The sequence below is a fragment of the Episyrphus balteatus genome, chromosome 1 (genome assembly GCF_945859705.1).
Source record: "Episyrphus balteatus chromosome 1, idEpiBalt1.1, whole genome shotgun sequence".
Taxonomy (NCBI): domain Eukaryota; kingdom Metazoa; phylum Arthropoda; class Insecta; order Diptera; family Syrphidae; genus Episyrphus; species Episyrphus balteatus.
Window position 1 is genome coordinate 140,990,144 of NC_079134.1, and position 24,040 is coordinate 141,014,183.

The window sequence follows — 24,040 nt, forward strand, 5'->3', positions numbered from 1 at the left end:
TTCAAAAAGTTTTTACCCATTACCTCCAGAATTGAACCCGAACCCGAACCTACACCTTGACAACCCCAAATGGGAATTTGTGATTTATATAATTTTTGTTGAGGAAAAAATCGTTTAACCTTCTTCTTGCCGCAAAAAAAAAAAATACAAAATTTTCATTTCGGGATAAGAAGCGCACATGATGTCTAGAAGGAAGAAAATCATCCTTGGAATGATTTAAAAGTGAAGTGATGTGGAAAACAGGATACTTTCTCAAAGCTAACCCTGACAACAGCATGTAAAAGCCATAAGCACACAGTGGTGGGTGAATGGAATAGGAATTAATGTGGATGACACACTTTTCCCTTTCAGCAGTTTTCAGCGCAGCTCGTGGTTTTTCCACAATTTTGAATTTTGAATCCTTCTCGTGTCAAAAAGTTACCACCAAAGCGGTGTGGTTACGTTACGTTTTTTTTTTTTGTCGCTTTTTTCAATTGGATAAATTTTGAATTCCTTAAATTTTATATGAAAATTCAGAGGAAACAAATTGATTAAAATCTAATTTAGAATTATATTTTTTCGAGACAACGTCGTTGTCAACTGACGAGATGATAATGACGACACACGTCGTCGTTTTTGACGCGTTTAAAAGTGTTTTTGTATGTGTGTTTATTCTGCGGTTGAAATAAATTACGATTACGAATATTGTATTTTTATCTTTATTCATAATACTCACACATAAATTATATATACAAATATCCTGTTGTGCAGTGAAATATATCAACAAGAAATTAAAATTAAAAATAAAATAAAAAAAAATTATTTATTCACTCGAGAGTGCTTCATATTTAATTATACGTGATATAAAATAAAAAAGTTAAAAAAAGAAATAAAATATATCCAGTGCGGTGGATAAGTGTTTTTTTTTTTCAGGTTTTGAATTTAATTATATATATATATATAATTCTGTAGAAAAAAATATTTAAAAAAAATTAACAAGAAAAAAAGATTTTTTTTTTTTTTTTCAAAAATGATCAACATTCAAGGATTGAGGATACGAACGAGGCTGATTGGATTATGCCTGCTGATTTTCTTCACAAGGATTAAAGGTGAGTTGTTTATTTTTTTTTGTTTGTTTAATTTATTTTATAATAAAAAAAAATAAATGCAAGCTTGTCGGATTTATATATGATTTTTTTTTAAAATTTGTTGTGGGTAAAGCTATTTAATAACGATTCATGATTTTTCGTATGTACCTATAATTATGGAGAATCGTGATAAGTTATTAAGTGAAAACAGATTAATTGGAAAAAAAAAATGATGGATGTTGGTTGAATTTAATAATTATAGTGTGGTTATGATTGTGGGTGATTTGACTTATATGGAATTTTATTTATACTCATCACGAAGTTTTAAGTATAAATTGAAGTTTGATAAGTTGAAGAATTACACGTAGAAAAGTTAAGAAAAAAGAAAGAGAAAATTAAAATTTTTACATGACTATGTACCTATGATAAAAAAAATTGATAAACGAAATTGGCATTCTCCCTCTCTATCTTCCTCTCTTTAGACTAAACAATAACACGGTGTTACAAAAATGAGGTTTTAAAATATACGCGGGCGGAGACCTATCACGTTTTGTAGAGCTAGTCGCACTGATTACGAAACGGTATTTAAAAAGTCATTAACACCCCCAAAATAAAAACAAAAAATATTTTGAGAAAAGAAAAATCTTATAAAATAATTTTTCAATTTTCTTAAAAACTAGAAGACATAGAAACACATAATTTTCACTGTTCGATATGAAACCAATTGAGGCAGTTTTCTGTGTGAGTAATTTTTTTTTTTTTTTTAATTCACAGTCTGGACAAAAATAGTATAAAATGAGTTTTAAAATTTTTTTTCGCCTATTTTTAAATTTGAAATCGATTATTTCAAAAACTATTGGTTATAATATATTGATTTAAAAATTAAAATTAAATGTACAATTTTGCCTTTCGGAAATGGTATCATTTATTACTGTAAGTGTTGCCGTTGTTTTTTAATAATTTATTTTTTATTTTGATAATTTTTTTTTAGAAAACTGCCACTCCCACCTAAACGGGGGAAGATAGACCCCCCTCCCAAAGAAAAAAATTGTTTGTATTGAACTCCCCTACAAAAACCCGTTATCAAATCCTGGCGCTTAAGTTATCTTACTACGTGCCAAAACAACATTTTTGTTCAATACTTAAAAGTTCGAATTTCTGTAATTCTGGGTTGAAATCGTAAAATTTTTTTTTCTAAGCCAATTTTAAACTGATTTTCATAAAAAATACCTCGTTTGATTTGAAAATAAATATTATTTTAGAATATATTTTTAAAACAGCATGTTGTTGTGAAAATATATACTTTAATTTGATGTCAAAGTTGGGTAAATGAACTTTGACAGCTTATAAATTCTAGGTGGTTCAACCGAGTTACATGTTGTATACATTGTTGAAAAGTTATATTTATCTCCTATCAGAAACTGTAAAAAAATCGAAAATGGGTAAAAATTTGACGAAGCTAGATTTTTTTCAATGGGTGAAGGTCAAGGTTTTTTGCCCCTAACTCCAGATTTTGGGGGTGTTAGGGACTTTTTAAATACCGTTTCGTAATCAGTGCGACTAGTTCTACAAAACGTGATAGGTCTCCGCCCGCGTATATTTTGAGTGTTACACCGTGTAATATAGGTACTCTTAGCCCTGATTTTTAAATCGTCAGTTAGACTATCAGAAGAATAAATGTCAATATAAAAAAAAACTTTTATTCCTAGGAATAAGCTCTATCTGAGGTTTATCTGACTATTGAAAAATTTGCCCTTAGTCTAATTTATTTAAAATTCATAAAAGTATGTTTGGTATACTAAGGTATACTATAGTTTTTATAGTAGATACTTCTTTTTTAAAAATAAAGCTCTCCGAACGTTCATAGTCGTTTTTGTGTACCTATACATATTATTACCCATAGTTAGGATAAATTTTTGAAAAAGAATTTTTTTATTTTTTACAAAATTTCGCTTGAGGTTGTTAATATTATTTTAAAAATTCTCTTACAACAAACTGTATAAATTCGTTTTGAGTTATAACTAGCCCAAAAAATTAAGGGAACAAAAAAAAATTGTGATTTTTTTTAGTGATTTTTGATAGGCTGTATCTCAGTAAAAAATGATCGCATCATGACAAAATAAAAAGCATGTGAAAGCTCTACTCTTCTAGTTTCAGGATTAAATGTTAAAATATTTTCTTTCTAACGGTAAAATAGCTAAATTGTTTTAACTGTTCAAAAACCAAAATTTTCCAATTTTTATTCGTTTTTACTGTTCCCCTAAGAAAGTGGGAACATTTTTTCTGATAAATGAAGTTTTTAAATGTGTCCTTGAATGTTCTGTAAAGTGATTCGTTGTTGAGATATTTATAGTCAAAGTCAAAAGTATGTTTTTGGTTTGATGACTTATATTGCAGTTTAAAAAAAATCGTAGAACTTTGAAACAAAATGAATCTTCAAGCCAAATAAATAGCCTTTCTAAAAATAATAATCATTTTATCAGAAAAAATTTTCCCACTTTCTTAGGGGAACAGTAAAAACGAATAAAAATTGGAAAATTTTGGTTTTTGAACAGTTAAAACAATTTAGCTATTTTACCGTTAGAAAGAAAATATTTTAACATTTAATCCTGAATTTAGAAGAATAGAGCTTTCACATGCTTTTTATTTTGTCATGATGCGATCATTTTTTACTGAGATACAGCCTATCAAAAATCACTAAAAAAATCACGATTTTTTTTTGTTCGCTTAATTTTTTGGGCTAGTGTATTTTGTTTTTAAATTTTGAACGTAGAAGCACGACACTCTACATACATATGTCAGTATCAGGTAAAAAATAATTTAGTTTTTCAATTTTATATACGTACTTAGTTTTAAGAAATATTACCATATCCGTATCAAATTTTGAAAACTTAAATTTAATTTAAAAAAAAATAACAAAAAACAGACCTGAACCCTTTAAAAGAAAGATACTCGTAATATAATAGTTTTTATCATTTCTTGCTTTCTCGTAAAAGATTCAACCGAAATTTTTTAAATTTGAAAAATGTTCAAAAAATACGTTTTTGGATTTTCAAAAGATTACAGTTCTGTATTTAGGTATCGTATGAATACATTTTAATTTTTATTTGCATTTATTACAAAATGTTTTAATATACATATTGTTATTTTATTGCAAATCCGAATAAAATTGTGTGAAAAAACGACAACAAATCAAAACAATTCACGAAGTAAAAACAACAAAAACTGTATCTTATATATACCTAGATAAATGTTAACTCCAGATAATTATGTATTGAAGTGTTAATATGTATTCCGAGATCCATGCGATGTACTTTTCTTTAAAGAATTATAATAAGCAAACTGAAATAATATAAACATAAAATTACCAAAGTTTTGCATATAATTTAGGAAAAAATTCAAAAAAGTTTCCACGTTTGATAAAAAAAAGGCATTCACACGGGGTAGAAGTGAAACCTTAGAAAAATTTTTTTCTTCCAAAAAAAATATAAAATCTACCTATTATTTATTCTATCTCCTTTAAATACATGTCTTTAATATGACAACCAATATTATTTTATATCATCTGAAAGCTTATTGTTTCAGCTCAAAATATTTATATAGTTCATGTCTATACAACCTCTACAAAAAGAGCTATTTTTTCAAATCAAATCACTTTTCATCAAAAAAATCAATCAATCAATCAAAAATCAATAAGAATTTTTTTAAGCCAACTATGTCGAAATTTCAAGCTGAGATTACGGTACTTCCTACACTGGTCATCGTCAACAGATTTCCAAAGGTGTTTTGAGGTATTTTTCAAGTTTTTCAATTTAAGATTGTGTAACTTGTAGAGCTCGTACAGTTTATTGTAATACTTCTGATAATTTTGTCGTTATAATAAGTTAACTAGTTCAGTTAAGTTCAAGGATATCTTATTAACCTATTTGCGGTTCTATTACTTAAAGACATTGTTACTATTATTGATCGTTTTTTACTTGCCTTGTTAAGAAGGAAAAACATTAACTAATTGATTCTTTTTAATCGAGAAAAACCAACAAACTTTTACCATCTGGGTTATACAAACTACATTAATTTTTTCTTCAACAAACTGCCTGTAAAGTTTTTTTCTGGATTTCCACTCTAAGTCCATAACTCTCTGTGGCAGTAACATCTAACATGAACATGGTTTGGTTTGGTTATTTTATTTCTTTTTCTCACTCTTTTCCCTCCCTAACTCATTTTTTACTCATTTTTTATTCGTTCTACATTTTATTTTCAAAAATTTTAATTCAAATTCAAAAGTCCCATCGAGAATAAAAAAGTAGATTTTTTTTTCTCTCATTCTATTCATGGCAAAAAGCATCGAAGAAACCCGGATAACAAACTTCTGACAAATTTCGAACATTAAAAACTTCTCTCCAACGAAACACTACTAATTCGCTTGGCAACTAAGACGACTGACGACGAACAAGAAAAAAAAAACGCAATAATAAAAAAAAAAAACTTTTGAAACTATTTTTCATTTTTTTATTTTCACTACGATGGATTTTGTTTTTTATGGCTCTATCGAGAAATAAAAAGATGAATGTTTTTAGTGCGGTTGGTATAGGTTATTTTGCCACAATCGGATCCGGAATGGAATATATGAGGGCAAAAATAAAAAAAAAAAAAATAGAAATGAACAAAACTTTTAAAATTTATCGGAGCATGACCATCGCATATTGTCATTGTGAGGGGCTAAGTGATAAAAGGAAACGAAATGAAAACTAAGTGCAAAAAAAGTATCCGGATGTGATGAAAATGTCAGCGAGAATTATACAAAGTTCAACAGAAAAAAAAACATCATCGAAAGAAAATAAGACCACACGACTGTGAGCTGAACACACATTTCTCTTCAAGCTTATCGATTGAAAGCGGCTTAGAACTTAAAGTTCGGGAAGAGTAAGCTTACCTACACACTGGCTTATGTTTCGTGTATAGTGTTTTCTGTATAAAATTAAGTAAACCTACTGAAAATACGTTAAACAGTTAATTTAAAACAATAATTTGAATATCGATAAAATTCAATTACTTTTCAAAATATTTTTTGTTATATTTAAATTTTAAATACCCATTTGTTATCCTTGATCCAGAATTATGATTAGATCTTTAAATCTTTATTTTACCGAAAAACCCTTATAAAAAATAAAAACTTAGTATCTAATGAAACAAAAAAATATTAATAAAATAGTTGGAAGAATTTACCAATTAAATAAAATCCACAATTAAAATAAAACACAGAGCCTTCTCTTATAGTAAAATTTTGAGCATTTGGAGGTCCTTCTATTCCATTTAATTCAATTTAATTTTTAAATGAATTAATGAGAATTTTGAATGAAAGTGAAAATGGAACAAAATTACATTTAAGAAAATTACAAAATTTATTGAAAATATAACATGAAAATATGCTAATTGAATTTAGTATTAATAAATAATTTTTTCAGAAACAGTTTAAAGTTGAAACAAGGGAAATTATAAAATGGGGAAAATAAAATAAAAACCATTCTTTCTTATAGGACCAAGCATTTCTAAACTGTTCTTCGATTGAAAAAATTACCCTAGAACAATTCTGTCTCTAATAAAATTTCGGTCTTTGAATTAAAAGCGGTTGGTAAAAAAAGTATAGACCGTCTTCCTTAGGAAAACGAAACACATACTTTTATCAAAAAAAAAAAAATAGTTCATTTGAAAATACCAATTTTAGTTTTTTTTTTTAATTTCATGCCAATTGCTCTATAAATTCGATAACCACCAATTTTTGTACTAACGAAAATGATTAAAAAACAAATCAGAATTAAGGATAAACATTATTTTCTAGCCAAAAAACGAAATACAGACATAATTAAAAAAAAAGACTTATGGCACTCGAGGACTGCTGCGGTTAAGCTATTGCATTGCATTTTTTATCAACTTATTTGTTTACTTACACTACACAAAACCAATAATTATGTTATGTATCTACCTTTCAATTCATTAACCGACCTAAAATAACAAAAAAAAGTTGTATTACAGAGTTGTAGAGAATTTTAAGGCGAATAATTATTTCTCGATACGTTTTTTCATAATTTTGATAAAAAGTGCTCAAATCTTTAAAACTGTCATTTTTTCGGTTTTTTTTTATTTTTTGGCTTGTAACTTTTTTAATATTCAGAATATCGAAAAAGTGTTCTTAACATAAAAGACGCGAAATTTAATTGCCTACGTTTGTTGTATACTCAACTTTTATGTAGGATAAATAGAAATCGAGATATTCAACAAAAACTAAAATCCAAAATGGCGGCGGTAAGGTGAATTTCGCGAGTGCGAAAAATCAGCGTAGTGATATTTAGCCAATGCTCTATCGAATGAGCAAAAATATTTGGGGGAGGTAAAAAAAAAAAAAAATGACAACCTACAATAAATTTTATACCTTCTGAAAGCTTATTGTTTCAGCTCAAAATATTTATATCGACCATGTCTATACAACATCTACAAAAAGAGCTAGAATTTTTTAACCCAATTAGTTTTCATAAAAAATATATATCATTATTATTTCACGTTTTATATGAAGCTTCCATCATATTTCTACCATGCCTACGCAAAAAGTAAGAATTTTTTAAAGCCAACCATGTCGAAATTTCAAACTGAGATTACGGTACTTCCTACACTGGTGGTTGGTCATCGACAACAAATCTTCACAGGTGTTTTGAGGTATTTTTCAAGTTTTTTTCAATTAAAGATTATATAACTTGTAGAGCACGAACCGTTATGTGTGATATATAAAAATGAAAGGTAATATTATCAGCATGCATAAAGTTAAAGTCAAATAAATTTGTTATGTGCTCTAGATCAAAAGATATAATGTGTTTAGAAAAAGAACATCTTTTCACCGTTATCTCAGAATTTTGAATATGAAATTAATTGACAATTTTTCTTAACCATCGATTTTTGAAGTTATTTCAAAAATTGCCAAGTAAACAATCAAAATTTTATTGATACGAATTTGAACCCAAACTTTAGAACTTGGTACACTTTTACATTTCAGTACTTTTTGTGCTAGCATAATTTCAATATAGGATAACTTGGCTCTTTTTTTAACAGTAATGTTTTTGTTGTGATTTCACTACTTTTTGCAAGGTATGGCTGTAGAATATAAAATCTCTTTATTTGATGAAAATTCAGTGAAAATGGGGGCGGTTGCCACGCCCCCTGCCTGAAATTCTCAAACTTTAATTTTTTTCCTTTGTGTAAACTACCAGCTCCACCATTCTACCAAATTTCAAGATTCTACGACAATCAGAAGTGCTCTATAATAATTTATGAAAATTCAGCGTGAATGGGCGGTTGCCACGCCCCCTGCCTGAAATTCTCAAATTTTAAATTTTTTCCTTTGTGTAAACTACCAGCTCCACCATTCTACCAAATTTCAAGATTCTACGACAGTCAGAAGTGCTCTATAATAATTTATGAAAATTCAGCGGAAATGGGCGGTTGCCACGCCCCCTGGCTGAAATTCTCAAGTTTTAAATTTTTTCCTTTGTATAAGCTACCAGCTCTACTATTCTACCAAATTTCAAGATTCTACGATAATCAGAAGTGCTCTATAATATATGATGAAAATTCAGCGGAAATGGGCGGATGCCACGCCCCCTGAATTGAAAATCTCAAATTTTCGATTTTTTCCTTTGTATACACCACAAGTCCTATCACCATGTAAAATTTCAAGTTTCTACGATATCGGGAAGTTCTCCATAATTTTGATGATCTGTCATAAGTCAGTAAGTCAGTGAGTCAGTGAGTCAGTTACGGTTTTTGCGATTTTTGAAGCCCTATATCTCAGAAACTACTCATCGTAGGAGGCTGAAATTTTGTGAGGTGTTTGGTTTTGACGAGCTCAACAAATGTAGTGAGTTTGAAATTTCTAGCATCTTTGGTGTGGAAGTTAGAGAGGGGTCGAAAATGGACTGAGTTGTTTCCTGTAAATAAGGGTGTAGTGCCAAAGTTGCTAGAGAACTTGGCTGGGCACTACCGTGCCCCTTGATAAATGGCATATTCCCCATACAAAAGAGAGAGAAAAGGCGTAAGAAAAAAATGAACCATTAAATTAACCATCAAGATCCACATTATTTATCTTTGACCCTTTCTGAACTCGAATCCATTTCCATTATATAAACAAAACTGACGGATTTTTTTCTAAAAAAAAAAAAAAACAAAAAAAAAACCAATCAATGCCATATTTTAAGCATTCGTATTTTCTGAGAAAAAAATATGCAGTTCTGTTTGACCTTCAAATTCAATCGTAAAAGTTAGAGCTCTTTTCAAGAAAATTGAAAAAAAAGCAACGAGAAAAGTCAATTTTAAGAAATCAAAAGAAATAAAAAATGCAAAGTAAAATTCACTTTTTCTTACCTCGATTTGTTGACCAAGTATTTCCGCATAAGATAGATAAGTAACATTGTAAAAAGGAATTTTTATTCAAAGTAAAGTTTAATAAACTCTAACATGATACAAAATTTGACCTACACAAGGACTAGCAAATGAAAATTCTTTAACATTAAAGTTAAAATATAATAGTAGAATAATTTTTTTCCAAGCCGTAGCACTTTTGTACTTTTTATCAGGAAGCTACACAAAAACTGACTTTTTATAGAAAAAAAAAAAAATTTTTATAAAACTGTTCCATAAAAAAATATTTTTCAAAAATTTAATCATAGGAACCTACTGTTTTGGACAAAAAAACTTCCAATTTCTGTAAGTAGTGAAGTTAATTAAAAATTTTCATAATTTAAAAACTTTTTCAAACTCAAAAACCTTTATTATCTATAAGCTGCATGTCAAGTCCTAAAATTACAACTTTTTCCAACAACTTAAACAAAAAAAAAAAAAAAACTCTTTTATTATGGAGTTTTAAGCTCGATGAATACATTTTTAACTTTTAAGTGATCTGGCATTCTTTATAGTATACATATGCCTGTCAGCAACATTTGAGGACAAACAAAAAAAAAAGAATGATTGTACGAACACAAAACTAAAATGTTTCCACTTCCTATCATATCTCCATTATCGTTCATTTTTTGTATATATGTATGAAAATATAAGCGAACCATCCCACCACCACCCGAGCCCAGATGTCTGCAATTTATCAACATTCAAAAGCGATTTCAACAATTCAAGTGCACAATACCCCAAAGCCGAAGCCCCAAGTGCTACTAAGTGGTGAATGAAACAAATTCGTGTTGCAATTTTCTAAATTCATATCATTCCAAGTGAAAGGGACTCAGCAGTAGTCGGTGATGGGGAAGGTAGATAGATGGCAGCACAAGCACAGTGTGGAAATAAGCAGTTTCTTTCATAATGGAACCAGCACAGAGCCAAAAAAACATCAACTTAAACAGCCATAAATTCTAAAATAATATCAAGTTCACAATATGTTGTCTGCAAACAAAACCTTTCCCCGTGTTAAACCCCTTTTTTCATCCTACCCCCAACTTCAACTACAACCACCCGCAACGACGTTGTTGGTTTGATGCATTTTGTATAAAGTTGGTTGGGACATTGGGAATCAGTTTTTTTGCTCCTCATTTTTGGGGACAGCAGATATCCTCCGGACACAACATGGCAGACATTTTGTCGAGTCAAGTCTTTCTCAATGCGAGAGTAGCTCCTTCCGTTCCGAGGTTGAACAATATGATGCACAAACACAAACACCATTCGGAGTGGTGTGTGCATGAACACTTTTAACAATTGATGCAGCAGCAACGGAAAATGCTGCAACAGTGGCAAAGTCCCTCTGCCTTGTTTGGCATGTGAAACAGTGGGAGTAGCCGGCTTGTCAGGACTCGTTAAGAAAATAACGTTCCTAAGCCAACAACAGCTACGTCATCGTAACTCCTCTATGCGGATGTTGTTGGCGCAAAATTGATAACAATAATCCGGATATGGCAGAGCATATATGTAGTATGAAAGAGAGTTTGTCAGAAAGTATGGCGGCCGTGTTTTTACCAGTCAAGAAAAGGACACAACAAATTCAAGTTGTTGTTGTTTTTTTTTTCATTGTCGAGATCTAAAATTAAAAATTCATCAAAAAGTAGTAAAGTACCTCTACCTACTCGGAAACTTGAAGGGAAAGGTAAAGAGGCTAAGTTGAGTTTTACATTGCCAGACAAATGTTTTGTTTACCTACAACTCTCGTAGATAAAAGTTGTATATATCCACTTCACTCCACTCTACTCTACAAACTCTGAGTTGTATATTTTCATCTCATCTCTCCCCCCGAGATGAGATGGGAAATAAATGTTAATGACACTTTTATCTGAGTTTGGTTATCATTATGGTTTTGGCGCAAGATGATGTTTTTGAAGTTGGATCTTGAATTTAATGACCGTGTTGAATATATTCTTTAAGAGGAACACAGGAGAGTGTAATACGGTTTTCATTTAAAGTCACATTAAATGGTTTTATTTGGCAAAACTGATTAATGAAATAAAAGTTTTACCTGGTAGCTGAGGTTAATGGCTTTGAAATGATTGCAGGCAGGGAAGTGTTCTAAGCTGAGTCCAAGATTTATCGATTTTCTTTAGGGTTCAAAGTACCTTCTGAGAATAGAAAAATTATTGGAAAACGTAGATAAGATTGTTCTTTTCTTGTCTGTGGATAGGTAAAGCTACCTATATTAATTTCCTTTCGGTCTTAAATTCGATCAAAATATTTTTTAATCCGATGTAAGTTTACGAGAAAGAAAAAGCTCGAAGATATTATAAGTTTCATCATAGATACGAAAATTCCAAAATGAAGGTTAATGTTGGATCAAATAAATTAAATCGTTATTTGACAAAAAATGAAATTTTTGAGGATAACAGCACAGCGAGCGCCTATTGACTAGCAAGATTTAGATGTAGATTGTTGTAACCAGTTAACTAAATGCTATTATCTAAACAATATGAAAATACCTAAAAATATCAAATAAAGTATACTTGATTTGTTCTTGGTATTATTTTAACCAACCAAAAACTTAGCAAAAACTTTAGTGGAATCGGTCATTTAAAAAACCTCAGGAGTCACACAATCGAATTTTTAATTATGAAACAGAGATTTAAAATCTGTTTCATAATAAATAAAATGCACGACTGGGGTCGCACGTACTTGCTCTTATACTAAAGTAACTCTTATGTTAAAGCTTTTTATTCCAGAAAATTAGGAAAATTTTATTATTTGATATTTTCAAGAAATTTCATAAGAAGTGTAAAAAAATAAAATCTGTTTTTATAATTAATTAAACACCGTTTTAAATGATGTTTTTAAAAAAACCAAGTATGCCATTTTATTACTTGTATAAAAAGGTATTTTTAGAAAAAAAATTTCGAAAAACGTTAGAGCCGTTTTTTAAAAAAATAATTTTTTATATATAAAAAATTTCTAACATTTTTAAAAAAAAAAGTTGGTATGCCATTTTTAAGAAATAATTGATTTACGCATAAAAACGAAATTTCAAAATTTTTCACTAACTCGTTTTCAAAAAATTGATTTTTCAAAAAAAAATTTTGAAACATTTTTTAAAAATCCAAAAATTATTTTTTTGAAAATTTTCTAAAATTTTAATATTACTTTTACTTAAACGCTTTTGTATAAAAATTTTCGTTGAAATCGGGTTAATCTTGTACGAGATATTCAAAAACCAAAAAAACCGTTCTATGGCAGGTACCGTTAATAACGGTACAAAAAATATTTTTTTTATTTCAAAAGTTGGCTCTTATAGTAAATACTAAACACAAAAATTTTAATCAAAATCGTTAGAGCCGTTTTTGAGTTATTTGGTTTGAATTGAGAAATTTGTATGGGAGGTACACTTTCTAAGAGAGATAAAAAAAAAAAAAACAAAAAAAACCAACTTTCAGAATTCCATAAAAATCATCTGTACCAAATTTGAAGAAAATCCGTCCACCCGTTTAGGCTGTGGAAATGTGTACAGATGGACGTACAGACGCACAGACGCACAGACGCACGGACGGAATTGCGAGACCCACTTTTTTGGAATTCTCCATCATCGTAATGTTGGTTTTGATTAAAACCTCAAATTTTTTTTTCGACACGAAACCAATACTAAAAACGAGTTTTAAATGACTTTTCTATTCCTAATTTAGTATTTGAGAAACAAACTCAAATTTTAAATAAACTTTGCCTCTAGTACAGAGACAAATCATATTCGAAAAATTCACATCAAATAGTGCCGATACCAGTTGAAAATAAATAATAAAAAAAATGTGTTCTTCAAACAAACTCAAATTTTAAATAAACTTTGCCTCTAGTACAGAGACAAATCATATTCGAAAAATTCACATCAAATAGTGCCGATACCAGTTGAAAATAAATAATAAAAAAAATGTGTTCTTCTAAAACCGGTCTTAAAATATGCAAAATAATTGCCACATTTTTACAAGATTAATTGTAAAATTTCTAACGGTAAAATGCAACTGCAAAAATCATTTGCACTGACATTTCTTGAAGAAAAGTCATGAAATTTAATTTGAATTTGAATTTATTTAACATAACTAATTTACTAGTTTACAATAATTATACTTAATCTAGGATATAGGATTTTAATTGACTATAGAGAAAAATGTTAATTTAAACTTACTAGAATTTGCTATTCTTTTGTCAAACAAATTATAATAACTGTTGTTATGTAAGTTAAAAAGTTTAAACATTTTATTAAGAGGTGAAAATTGTTCATAATTAGTACGACAGTTTGAAATAAGTATACTATCTGGTAATCTGGTATGTTTCTTAAGTTTCTTTGTGGAATATTGAAGTTGATACGAGACAGAAGGTCCAAAGAGTCTATATTACCATTGATTAATTTAACAATGAATACAAAACATAAATATAAACGTCTGTTCTCAAGACTGGGTAGATCAATGAGTTTCAGTCTATTGTTATAGGGTGGGAGATCATAAGGGTTAGTCCACCCAAGTCCTCTGAGCGCAAACCTTAGGAATCTTTTTTGCACTTGTTCCAGTCTATTTTTATGGCAGTCATAATGAGGCGACCAAACCTGGCAAGCATATTCTAGAATAGGCCGAACGAAAGATATAAAAAGTTGTTTTATAACGAAGGGATCGGAAAATTGTTTCGACTCTCTCTTTATCCATCCAAGAATTGAGTTAGCTTTATTAGTAATGGAGTTAATATGTTGAACAAATTCGAGTTTTCGATCAAATGTGACACCGAGCACAGAAACATCATTTTCACGAGAAATTGACACACCATTAAACAGATAATTAAACGAATTAAAAGAAAGTTTTCTAGTAAAACACATAGTTTTACATTTATCGATGTTAAGACTCAAACAGTTACGAGTACACCAGTGGAAAAACAAATTAAGGTCACATTGGAGTTCTTCACAATCACGATTATTTGAAATAGATTTAAAGATAGTCACATCGTCGGCATAAATGAGACACTTTGAGTGTTTTAATACGGATGGTAAGTCATTAATAAACAGAATAAAAAGAATAGGAGCCAAATGGCTGCCCTGTGGAATTACAGAATTGATCTTAAACTTGTTTGATTCGCAACCATTGAAAAGTACAGAGTAAGATCTGTCAAGTAAATAAGATTTAATCCATCTTACAAAGTAATCGCTAAATCCCAACTTTCTCAATTTAAAAAGCAGAACTTTATGTGACAACTTGTCAAAGGCTTTACTGAAGTCAGTAAATACGCAGTCTACTTGTTTTTTATTTTTAAAGGAATCAATACAGTTTTCAGCCAATTCTATTAAAAAAGTTACTGTGGAGCGTCCTTTTGTGAAACCATGCTGATTAGGAACAATAAGAGATTTAACATAAAAACATAAAGATTCACAAATAATAGCCTCTAAAAGCTTAGGTATCACAGATAATTTGGCAATAGGCCTATAATTTTTAATTTCGTCTTTTTTTCCTTTTTTATGCAGAGGGATTATAAAAGAATTTTTCCAAATAGACGGAAACACACAAGAAGAAATTGAAAAGTTAAAAAGAACAGACAAAGGTAATGACAAGTGACTTACACAGTTTTTTCAAAATAGTAGAAGGTATACCATCAGGGCCTGGTATACAACTATCGTCAAGGTTAGATATGAACTTTACAATATTGTCAGTATTAATGTTAAAGTTCATATCAGTGAAGTAAGTAAAAGATTTCAGTTGGTCAAAATTTTGAGCCATTTCGTCAGATTTATCACAGATTAAGGTATCACAGTTTGAAGTATCACAGAATAGAGTATCACAGTTGAAAGCACTTTGAAAGAAATCAGAAAACAGTTGTGTTATAACCCGTGGGTCGTGATTTAAATTTAAATAAGAATAAGTCTTCAAAACAGTATATAAGTTAGAAATTTAGCTGTTTTTATATCAAAATAGTGTTTAATCTTGGATTAAATTATAACTGTCCATATTCAATGAACAAAAATTAATAAAAAGAATTGAACAAAATGTCTAAAAAGTGCAAACTTTGTAAAATTTAGTTTAAGACCTTTTACCATTCTATTTCTTGTTTTTTTTTTTTTTTTTTTTTTGATTAGGTACCAACAACTTTTGCAAAAAAATCTTAATTCCAAGCAGTTGCAGTCAAAAAAAAAAAAAAAAGAATAATGGCGTCACGTTTTTTTGATACAAGAAATCCAAGTGAAGGTTTATTTTCGAAACATGACAATATAGATTATCTTACTTCGAATTCGAATTAAGGATAAAAGAACAAAGTTTCAAAAAATTCATTGGTCATCTTTAAAAAAAATTGATTAAAAAAAACGATAATAATAAGATTTTGTTGTTAATTCGAAAATGATATTTTTTAAATTTTCTTAGTTTAAACAATTAAGTTACTTAAAAAGTCAGATATCAAGAAAATGAAAATGATGAATAATTACATAATAACATAACGAATTTTTCAGTACACACTTTAAATATACATTTATTTTGTATGGAAAAATTAATTCGGCACGGGTAAATATAACGATTTTTTTTTACTGAGAAATTTTTCAAAATAAGGGACACACTAAATTGTATGCATCTGCAAAGGTATCACAAGCAAAAATAAAGCTTTTTTATAACTGGAAGTTGCTACTTTTAAACTATTTTTTTTTTTTTTTTTCATTTCGAATTATTTTCAAATTTGCTTCACTTTTTTTTGTATTCCATTCCATTTAGCCCACTTTACTTGAAGATTCTGTAGATGAAAATAAAATTTTGTAGTACTAATTCTTGGTTCAGGTATTTATAATGACCCAATGAACGTGCTAGGTTTTCAGATTTAAGGATCGGTCACAACTTTGTCAAAAATGTCAAACAAAGTTTCCCGAGTATTTCAATCTTTGTTGGTTTTAGCTTTTAAAGACTTATTCTTGCCCTTAGAGCTCTTAAAAATTCCAATAATTGAAGTCTTAAATCATTTTAGTGGAACTTATATGTTTTGAAAGATACCTATTAATTTCAAATTCTTTCAGTGTATCATTTTCCAAAGAAGTTTGGATGTAAAAAAATTATTTTTTTAAAAGTATTTTAGTGAGATAGTCCTACAAAACCTGTATTATAAAGTTACGTACATATTTTAATCTTGTTGCACTTAAACCGATTTTTTTTTAAATTTTAATAAAAAGAAGAAAAAAACAAAATTGTATTTTCATCAACTTAATATAATTTGCTACTTGTTATATCTGAAATGATATATGCAAAATAAGTCTTGATTTGTGCGTATAAACCATATAAAGTGAAGTTTTCTTCTACTTGTGGAGTACTTTAGCATATTCAATGTTTAATTAATTTTTTTAAATTATACATAATGTGCATCATTACACGTACATTCTTATAAAGAAAAATAAACACAACTTTTCCATATCTTATACCTACCTATTAAGCTTCGATGAATAAAATTCCAAGTTCGATATTTATTAACGGATGCATACATTTCTTCCATTTACAAAACCTTTCTGTTAATTTATTTTAAATCTACCTTAACTGAAAAAAATTGTATAAGGTAGGTTGTTACTACTTACACGTCAATGATGAAAAAAAAAACTCAGTCAGGCTGAAATGATTTCCTCATTTGTATAACTCTGCTTTTCTATACAGATTATAATCCCTTGACCTTATTAGTCACAGCTGATATACACTTTTCTCTTCAAAATGAATGAAAATCGATTACTCTTCAAAATCCCATAAAACCATCATCCCTTATTGACTTTAAGGGACAAAATAAAATTCCTAAAAAATAAAGCAAACAAACAAACTTGTACATATTCACTGAGACGAATATAACAAATTGAAAATTCTGCGTAAAAAGCGTCTCCATCAATCTTTCAAAGTGAAATAGCTTTTTTTTTTTTGCTAAACCCTTTAAACAAAAATATTATATACACCTACCCGACCCGTATTTTTATATTCGCTTTTACCTCTACCTACCATAACTTTCCATCCAATGACGACGATATCCTGAGGCAATATTTGATCCCCTTTCAATCTAAGTGAGAATAACAAAAAAATAAAAGCAAGAAAAAATGTCTCAAAAAGAATTACAGATTTATCACAGTCAAGCAAACCTCAACTACCCACAACACAACCTATGAGTCTTTTGTGGGGGAGCAAAAATTTATTCAAACAATGAAATAAGATGACATGGACCTTGACAGGCTGTCAAGTGGGTGACGGCATTTTACTTATTATTTATTTGAGTTTTAAACTTACACTTCTTTTCAATTTTTATATGTTTTTTTTTATTTTTTTTATGTTTTTTTTTTTTTTTTTGCAAACCCGCACATGTAGAGTAGAATTTATATCCTTTTGTTAATTTTTATATACAAAGAAACAACTTTTGTAATCCGATGTGGAGTTTTATATCAAAGGTGACCGCAAATGGGGCAAGTGGATGTTGGGTACTTTTTACTTTTTTCTTACAGTTTTCCATGGAACTTGGGCTTGAGGGATATAAAGGTTTTTACTATAAAATTTCTATGGAATTGTACTAGGATCTATAAGAGTTATGGATTTTGAACCAGAAAATAATAGAACCGAAAAAAATTGTGTTGTTGAGGAGGACTTTGAACTGGCTAGGATGCATGTTGTACATTTGACTTAAATTCAAAATAAAATAAAATAATATTATAGTGAAACCATTAGCCCATATGCATTTTAGTAGATTTCTAAAACAAATTGATTTTTTGCATATTAGAGACTCTAGCTTATATTTAATTGATATTTAATTGATATTTATATGATAGTTTTAAAGTAATTTAAAATATTAAAAAAAATAATATTATTTTAGTAAAAAAAAAAAATAGTATAAAATGTACACTATGGTGTATACGTACTTTTTTGTATTTTTTATTTAAATTTATTTTAAAGATAAAATCTTATTTAGCAATACATTTGGGATACAGAGTAAAATATAAAAATAAAATAAACGACTGGGTCGCACGAACATGCTCTTGGATTTCCAGTTGTTAAAATAATACATCTTTGTTAATTTGTAAAAAAAATAAAATTCTTTCAATAAACACACCATCTGAAATGACATTGAGCTTTAAAAAAATAGGTATTAAAAAAGAGTTTTTAAATCGTTAGAACCATTTAAAGAAAAAAACTAGATTTTTTTAAATGATTTTTTTCAAAAGGTTTTTTTTTTAAATAAAGTTGGTTTGCCATTTTGTAGCAATCCCCGAACATTTTTAATCAAATTGAGCTCCAAAACAAGTACATATTAAACTTAATTATAATAAGATGAATTTTTAGAAAATATACATATTTTCAAAATCATTAGAGCCTATTTAAAAATAAAAACTAATTTTTAATTAAAAATACTGGCTTACAGCCAAAATGGACACTCAATCCCACTATTTCTTTCTTACGTACTTTGACCTCAGGAACTCGGAAATCACTTTTAAAAAAATTACGATGGATACGTTTTCGAGATATGTATAATTTTTCAAAGTTTCTTGTCGTTTTTTTTTTTCCAGCATACTTTGTAATCGGTCTAAATCTTGAGTAATACCCAACTAATCTGAACAGAAAAACTGGTTCCTGAAAGCTGATCAAATAAGCAACAAACACTGGAATAACATTTTTATATTTTTTGTGTTTAGTGCACAAGATAATTTTCTTCAAAATCTATGGAAGAGTTATAAAGATATGATAATTTTTGTAACGATCAATATTTTCGACTTTTTTTTTGTTATTTTTTGTGTTTTCGTCTATAATTTGAAAATGAAAATTTTTATTAAGTAATTTCTTGCAGATAATTAAATTTCCTATCGATATGGTATCCTTTTAAAAAAAATTTAAAATTAAAATATTGTAAAAACTAATGAAAAACTATTCGAAAAAGAGAAAAACATGACATTTTTGGTGTTTTTACTAAATCGTCTATTTTTATCCTTTAAGCATTTATAGATTTTGAACATGAAACGGAGAAAAGAAAATACTTTATATTTCAACATAATGGTCACAAAAATTGAATATCTACCGCTAAAATTGGATAAAATGTGGACTCTCAAAATCTACTGTTTTTGGTCTTTTCTGTTCAGATTAGTTGTTTATTAGTTATTACTCAAGATATAGCCCGATTGCTAAGTATGCTGAAAAAAAAACACAAAAAACTTTGAAAAATCATATCTCGAACACCTATCCATAAATATTTTTTTAGATAGGATTTTCGAGTTCCCTGAGCTCAAATCTATACGAAAAGTATAACGGCACTTGGTGTCCAAAAAATTCTTATTTTTTTGTAAACTAGTGTAATTTACAATTAAAATGCACGACAAGGTCGCACGTAGATTTATACTCTTACCGTAAAACTACTTGGGTCTTATTTTCTCACTCTCAATTATATTTAAAGTCAACATTAAAAATAAAAAATCTGTCAAAATCCAATACCAAAAAATTTTAAAATTTCCTGTTTTTAATGGTCACTTTAAATAAAATAGAGAGTGAATGAATTGGGCCTTTGTTAAAGCTTTACATGTAAAAAATTTACTAAGACTAATTTTAAATTTAATGCTATAAGAAATGTAAAAAGGTTAATTGTTTTTAAATTAACTAAAATATCTATTTAAATGGTCTTAACTTTTTTAATTTTATACGGCTTGAGCCGTTTTTTCAAAAAAAAAATTTATATTCATATAAGAATGTTAAAACATTTTTCAAAAACATATAAAAACAAATTTTCAAAAAAAATTGTTGTCCCGTTTTTAAAAAAGTAGATTTTTCAAAAAAAAAAATATTGATTTTTAATTCAAAAATATACTTTGCAAAAATTTTATTCATATTAAATTTGAAGGTAACTAAAACGCTTTTGGAAAAAAAAAATTCGTTAAAGTAATTTTTGTTATTTTATTGGTATGATAGGTATCTATCTTTAATTTTGGTCCTAAAATTAAAAATCTATTTTGCCTACAGGGAAACTCACAAAAGTCATAAAGGTAATTAGGTCAGCTCAAGGTAATTATAAAGGAAAAAAGATGAAAACTATTACTTTTCTACAAAACGACTCTAACGATTTTGGTAACAAAATTTTGTGTGTTGAATGTCTCCAAAAAATTTTTCCTCAATTTTCTTTTTTGCTAAATAATAATTTTTATGGCAAGCTTCGTTTAAAGAATAAGACCATTTAAATACTTACATTTTTTACTTGCGATATAGGTACTATATATCAGTTATGCATTCGTAAAAAAAAAAAAAGTTGAGATTACATTTTTCCATGACATTACGATGGTAGACAATGCCAAAAAAGTGGGTCCCGGATGTCCGTCTGTCTGTCTGTATAAGGAGCTACAGCCTAAACGGATGGACCGATTAATGTCAAACTTGGTATGTAGCGTTATTTGGCGACTCTCCAGAGGGGTTTTTGGAATTAATTTTTTTGGACCAAAAATAACGGTACTTGTCATATACCGATTTTAGTAAAATTGAAATATCTCGAAAACGGCTCCAACGATTTTGTTTAAAAAATTCAAATGTTAGTTTTAAGCTAAGGTCTATCTTTCAATGAAAAAATTTTTTTTTGAGAATCATTATTAACGGTACCTGCCATAGAACCGTTTTTTTTCAAATCCGATTATCTCCGAAACCTCTTATTCGATTTCAACGAAACTTTTTGTTAAGAAGCATTTATATAATTTAAATATAAGCCAAAAATAAAATTTTGAAAAAAATAATTTTTGGATTTTTAAAAAAATTTTGAAAATTTTTTTTTTGAAAAATCAAATTTTCGAAAACGGGACATTGAATTTTTTTGAAATTTTGTATTTAGATGTTGATCAGTGATTTCTACAAAATGGCATACCAGTTGTATTTTAAAACTTTTTTTCCAAAAAATTATTTATAAAAAATTAGTTTTTTAAAAAACGGCTCTAACGATTTTGAAAATTTTTTTTCTAAAAATGCATCTTAATATATCAATCAAAACTGCATACTTGTTTTGGGGGCCAATTTGATTTCAGATTTTATATTATTTTTTTAAAAAACGAATTTAATTTTTTTTTTTTTATTTTTTTTTCTGTACCCATATAGTAGGTACCTACATTTTCTAAATTTCTATATCAAAAGTCTTAAAAATTTAAGCAACTTGAACTCTAAGAGCAAGTTCGTGCGACCCAGTCGTGCATTTTATTTAGTAAATTAATAAACCAACATTTAAATTTTTTTTTTGCGTTTCTTGTCTAACATTAAATTATTAACATTAAACATACTTAGCAATTTTACCATAAGAGAAAAAAAAATCGGGAATCCTTACGATCTTTTTTCGAATATGTGAATGGAAAAGAATCCATTTTATCTAACCAACCCTCCCACGAAAATTAATTTTTAAAAACTTAAATAAAATCTTAAAAAGACTCGGCCATGGTTTTAGAAGATTTTGTTTTTTTTTTGCATTTTTACATGAATTTAAAAAAAAATCAAAGGCTTTAAACTGAAAGGCAAAATCAAAGAAAAAAAAAACGTTTACAGCACTAGTTAATGCTATGGATGATAAGCAACTGGAGTCTTATACAGTTCAATATGTCCAGCCAGCAGTTTTTTTTTTTTTTTTTTTATTTATTTGAACTTAAAAATAAATAAATGATCACAATTCTTATTCTTATAAAAGCAAATAAATGTTTTAAGCTTTTTTAAAAATTCTATTTCAAATTCTTGGGTCTTGAGTACTTCTTGAAAGACTAGATTTCTAAAGGGATGTGCTGTTTACTGCTTCTTGACAGCGATCTTTTTTTGTTGTTGAAATCTTGATATCAACTAAAAACATTCTTAAATTGTGCGATAAAATTAGTTAGTGGCATATGTTCCCATCGGTAGTATCTGAATTTTATACTTTCATAAAAAAAAACCTTTTAATGTGTGACCTCACTTTCAATCAGCTTTTATGAAGAATACATACATTTTTATCGCCTAGTAAAAATACGCACTGAGCAAGTGTGAACTATTATTGGGAGAGTTAAAAGTTGTGTGATTATTTTTTTCTTTTTCCCAAAATCACCTAAAAAACAAATTGGAAATTTTTTACAAACAAATTCTTTACCAACAAATAACAACTCTATAAAATCATACATTTTTATCTGTACCCCCTCAAAATGTCACTCATTAATCTCATTTCATTTTATGTTTTATCAATGCAAAAAGTTTTTTTTTTCTTCCACATTGTCCCCTTTATACTCGTATACCAACCAACCCTCTCTAAATGATAAGTCACTGCTTATTAGCCTAAAGACATTTCAACTTAAGACTTCACCTCTGTACACCACATCAGGACACCTGTCTATCTTTCCTTCTCAATGTCATCCTCCTCCGAGATGACATTTTGAATTTATACGTTCTAAAAAAAAAAACATCAACAACGAAGAAAAACACTCAAATATATTTATTCGATATCTCTTTCCGCCACTCAAATGTCTCCCTCAAAAAAAAAAAAAAAAAACGAATGACGAAAATATTCAACTTTCCAACCCTCCCCAAAATAAACGCATGTATAAGATTCTTAACTGCCTTTGGGGGAAATTTTGACAAAGGTAAACTCTTTTCTGAAGAAGCTTCCTGTTTCGCAAACAAATAATTCTTAAGGAATTTTTCCATTTAACCGAGAATTCTTAATAATTAAATAGCAGCATTTTATTATGCTTTTGCTTGCTTATATACCCTACTTTACCCTATTTACTAACTTAAAAATGCTCCTTTCAAAAGCTTTCAACTTACTTCTCGGGACTATCATTGGTTTTTTTTTTTGTTGTTGTTTAAGATGGAAATGAAGAAAATTGAGAACCTTCCTCTGTGCGGAACAAGCAGCGACATCTGTCTTTCATCTTCAATTTAAGATTCGCTTTTAAATTAGTTTAAAGTTTCCCCTATAATATTTCTTTGGCATCCAGCAACCACAACAACAACAAAAAGACGAAAAAAGATACGAGAATATCTTGAAAATCCAAAATAACAAACCCGAACACTACACGTGCATTGTTTTCATTGACACTCTAACCCCTCTCTGCGGCATCATCAGGACGATGTTATACAACAACTATACCCCTTTTCTCCCCCTTTTCCCCTACATCGCTGTTGCTTTTGTTTGTTTTCGCCCATGAAAAATCAAATTGGTGACAAGAAAACTTGGTTAGGATTTGAAATTAAAACCCCTTTCATCCGAATTGTGTCCCTCGAGGATCTAAGAAAAACACACAACAAAAAAGTTAAAAAGTAGAAACGGGTTTGGGGGGGAATATGCGTAGGAAGGAGTTTATCTTCGCTGAGATTTTTTGGTGGGGGAGGGGGGCATCCAACCAACAAACCAACTCAACTCAACACAAAACAGAGAGAGTATTCGTTTCACCTGGTTGGGCATTCATATGGTTGTTTGTATTGAGTGTGTATGTTTGTTTTGTTGATTTCGAAAAGTGGAGCCTTCAAAACGAAGGATAACAAAAAAAAGGATATTTATCGTTTTTTTTCGATTTTTTT

The 24,040-nt window shown here is 28.7% G+C and overlaps 1 protein-coding gene across 1 annotated transcript in view; it reads left to right on the forward strand.

Moving 5' to 3' along the window:
- The first annotated feature begins 947 nt into the window (after positions 1-947).
- LOC129907186 (zwei Ig domain protein zig-8) overlaps positions 948-24,040 on the forward strand; it is a 306,807-nt gene continuing 283,714 nt past the window's right edge. Inside the window, exon 1 of the mRNA XM_055983283.1 lies at positions 948-1,088. Coding sequence (XP_055839258.1) covers positions 1,010-1,088 — 79 coding nt within the window. The 5' untranslated portion in view covers positions 948-1,009. The remainder of the gene's footprint in view (positions 1,089-24,040) is intronic.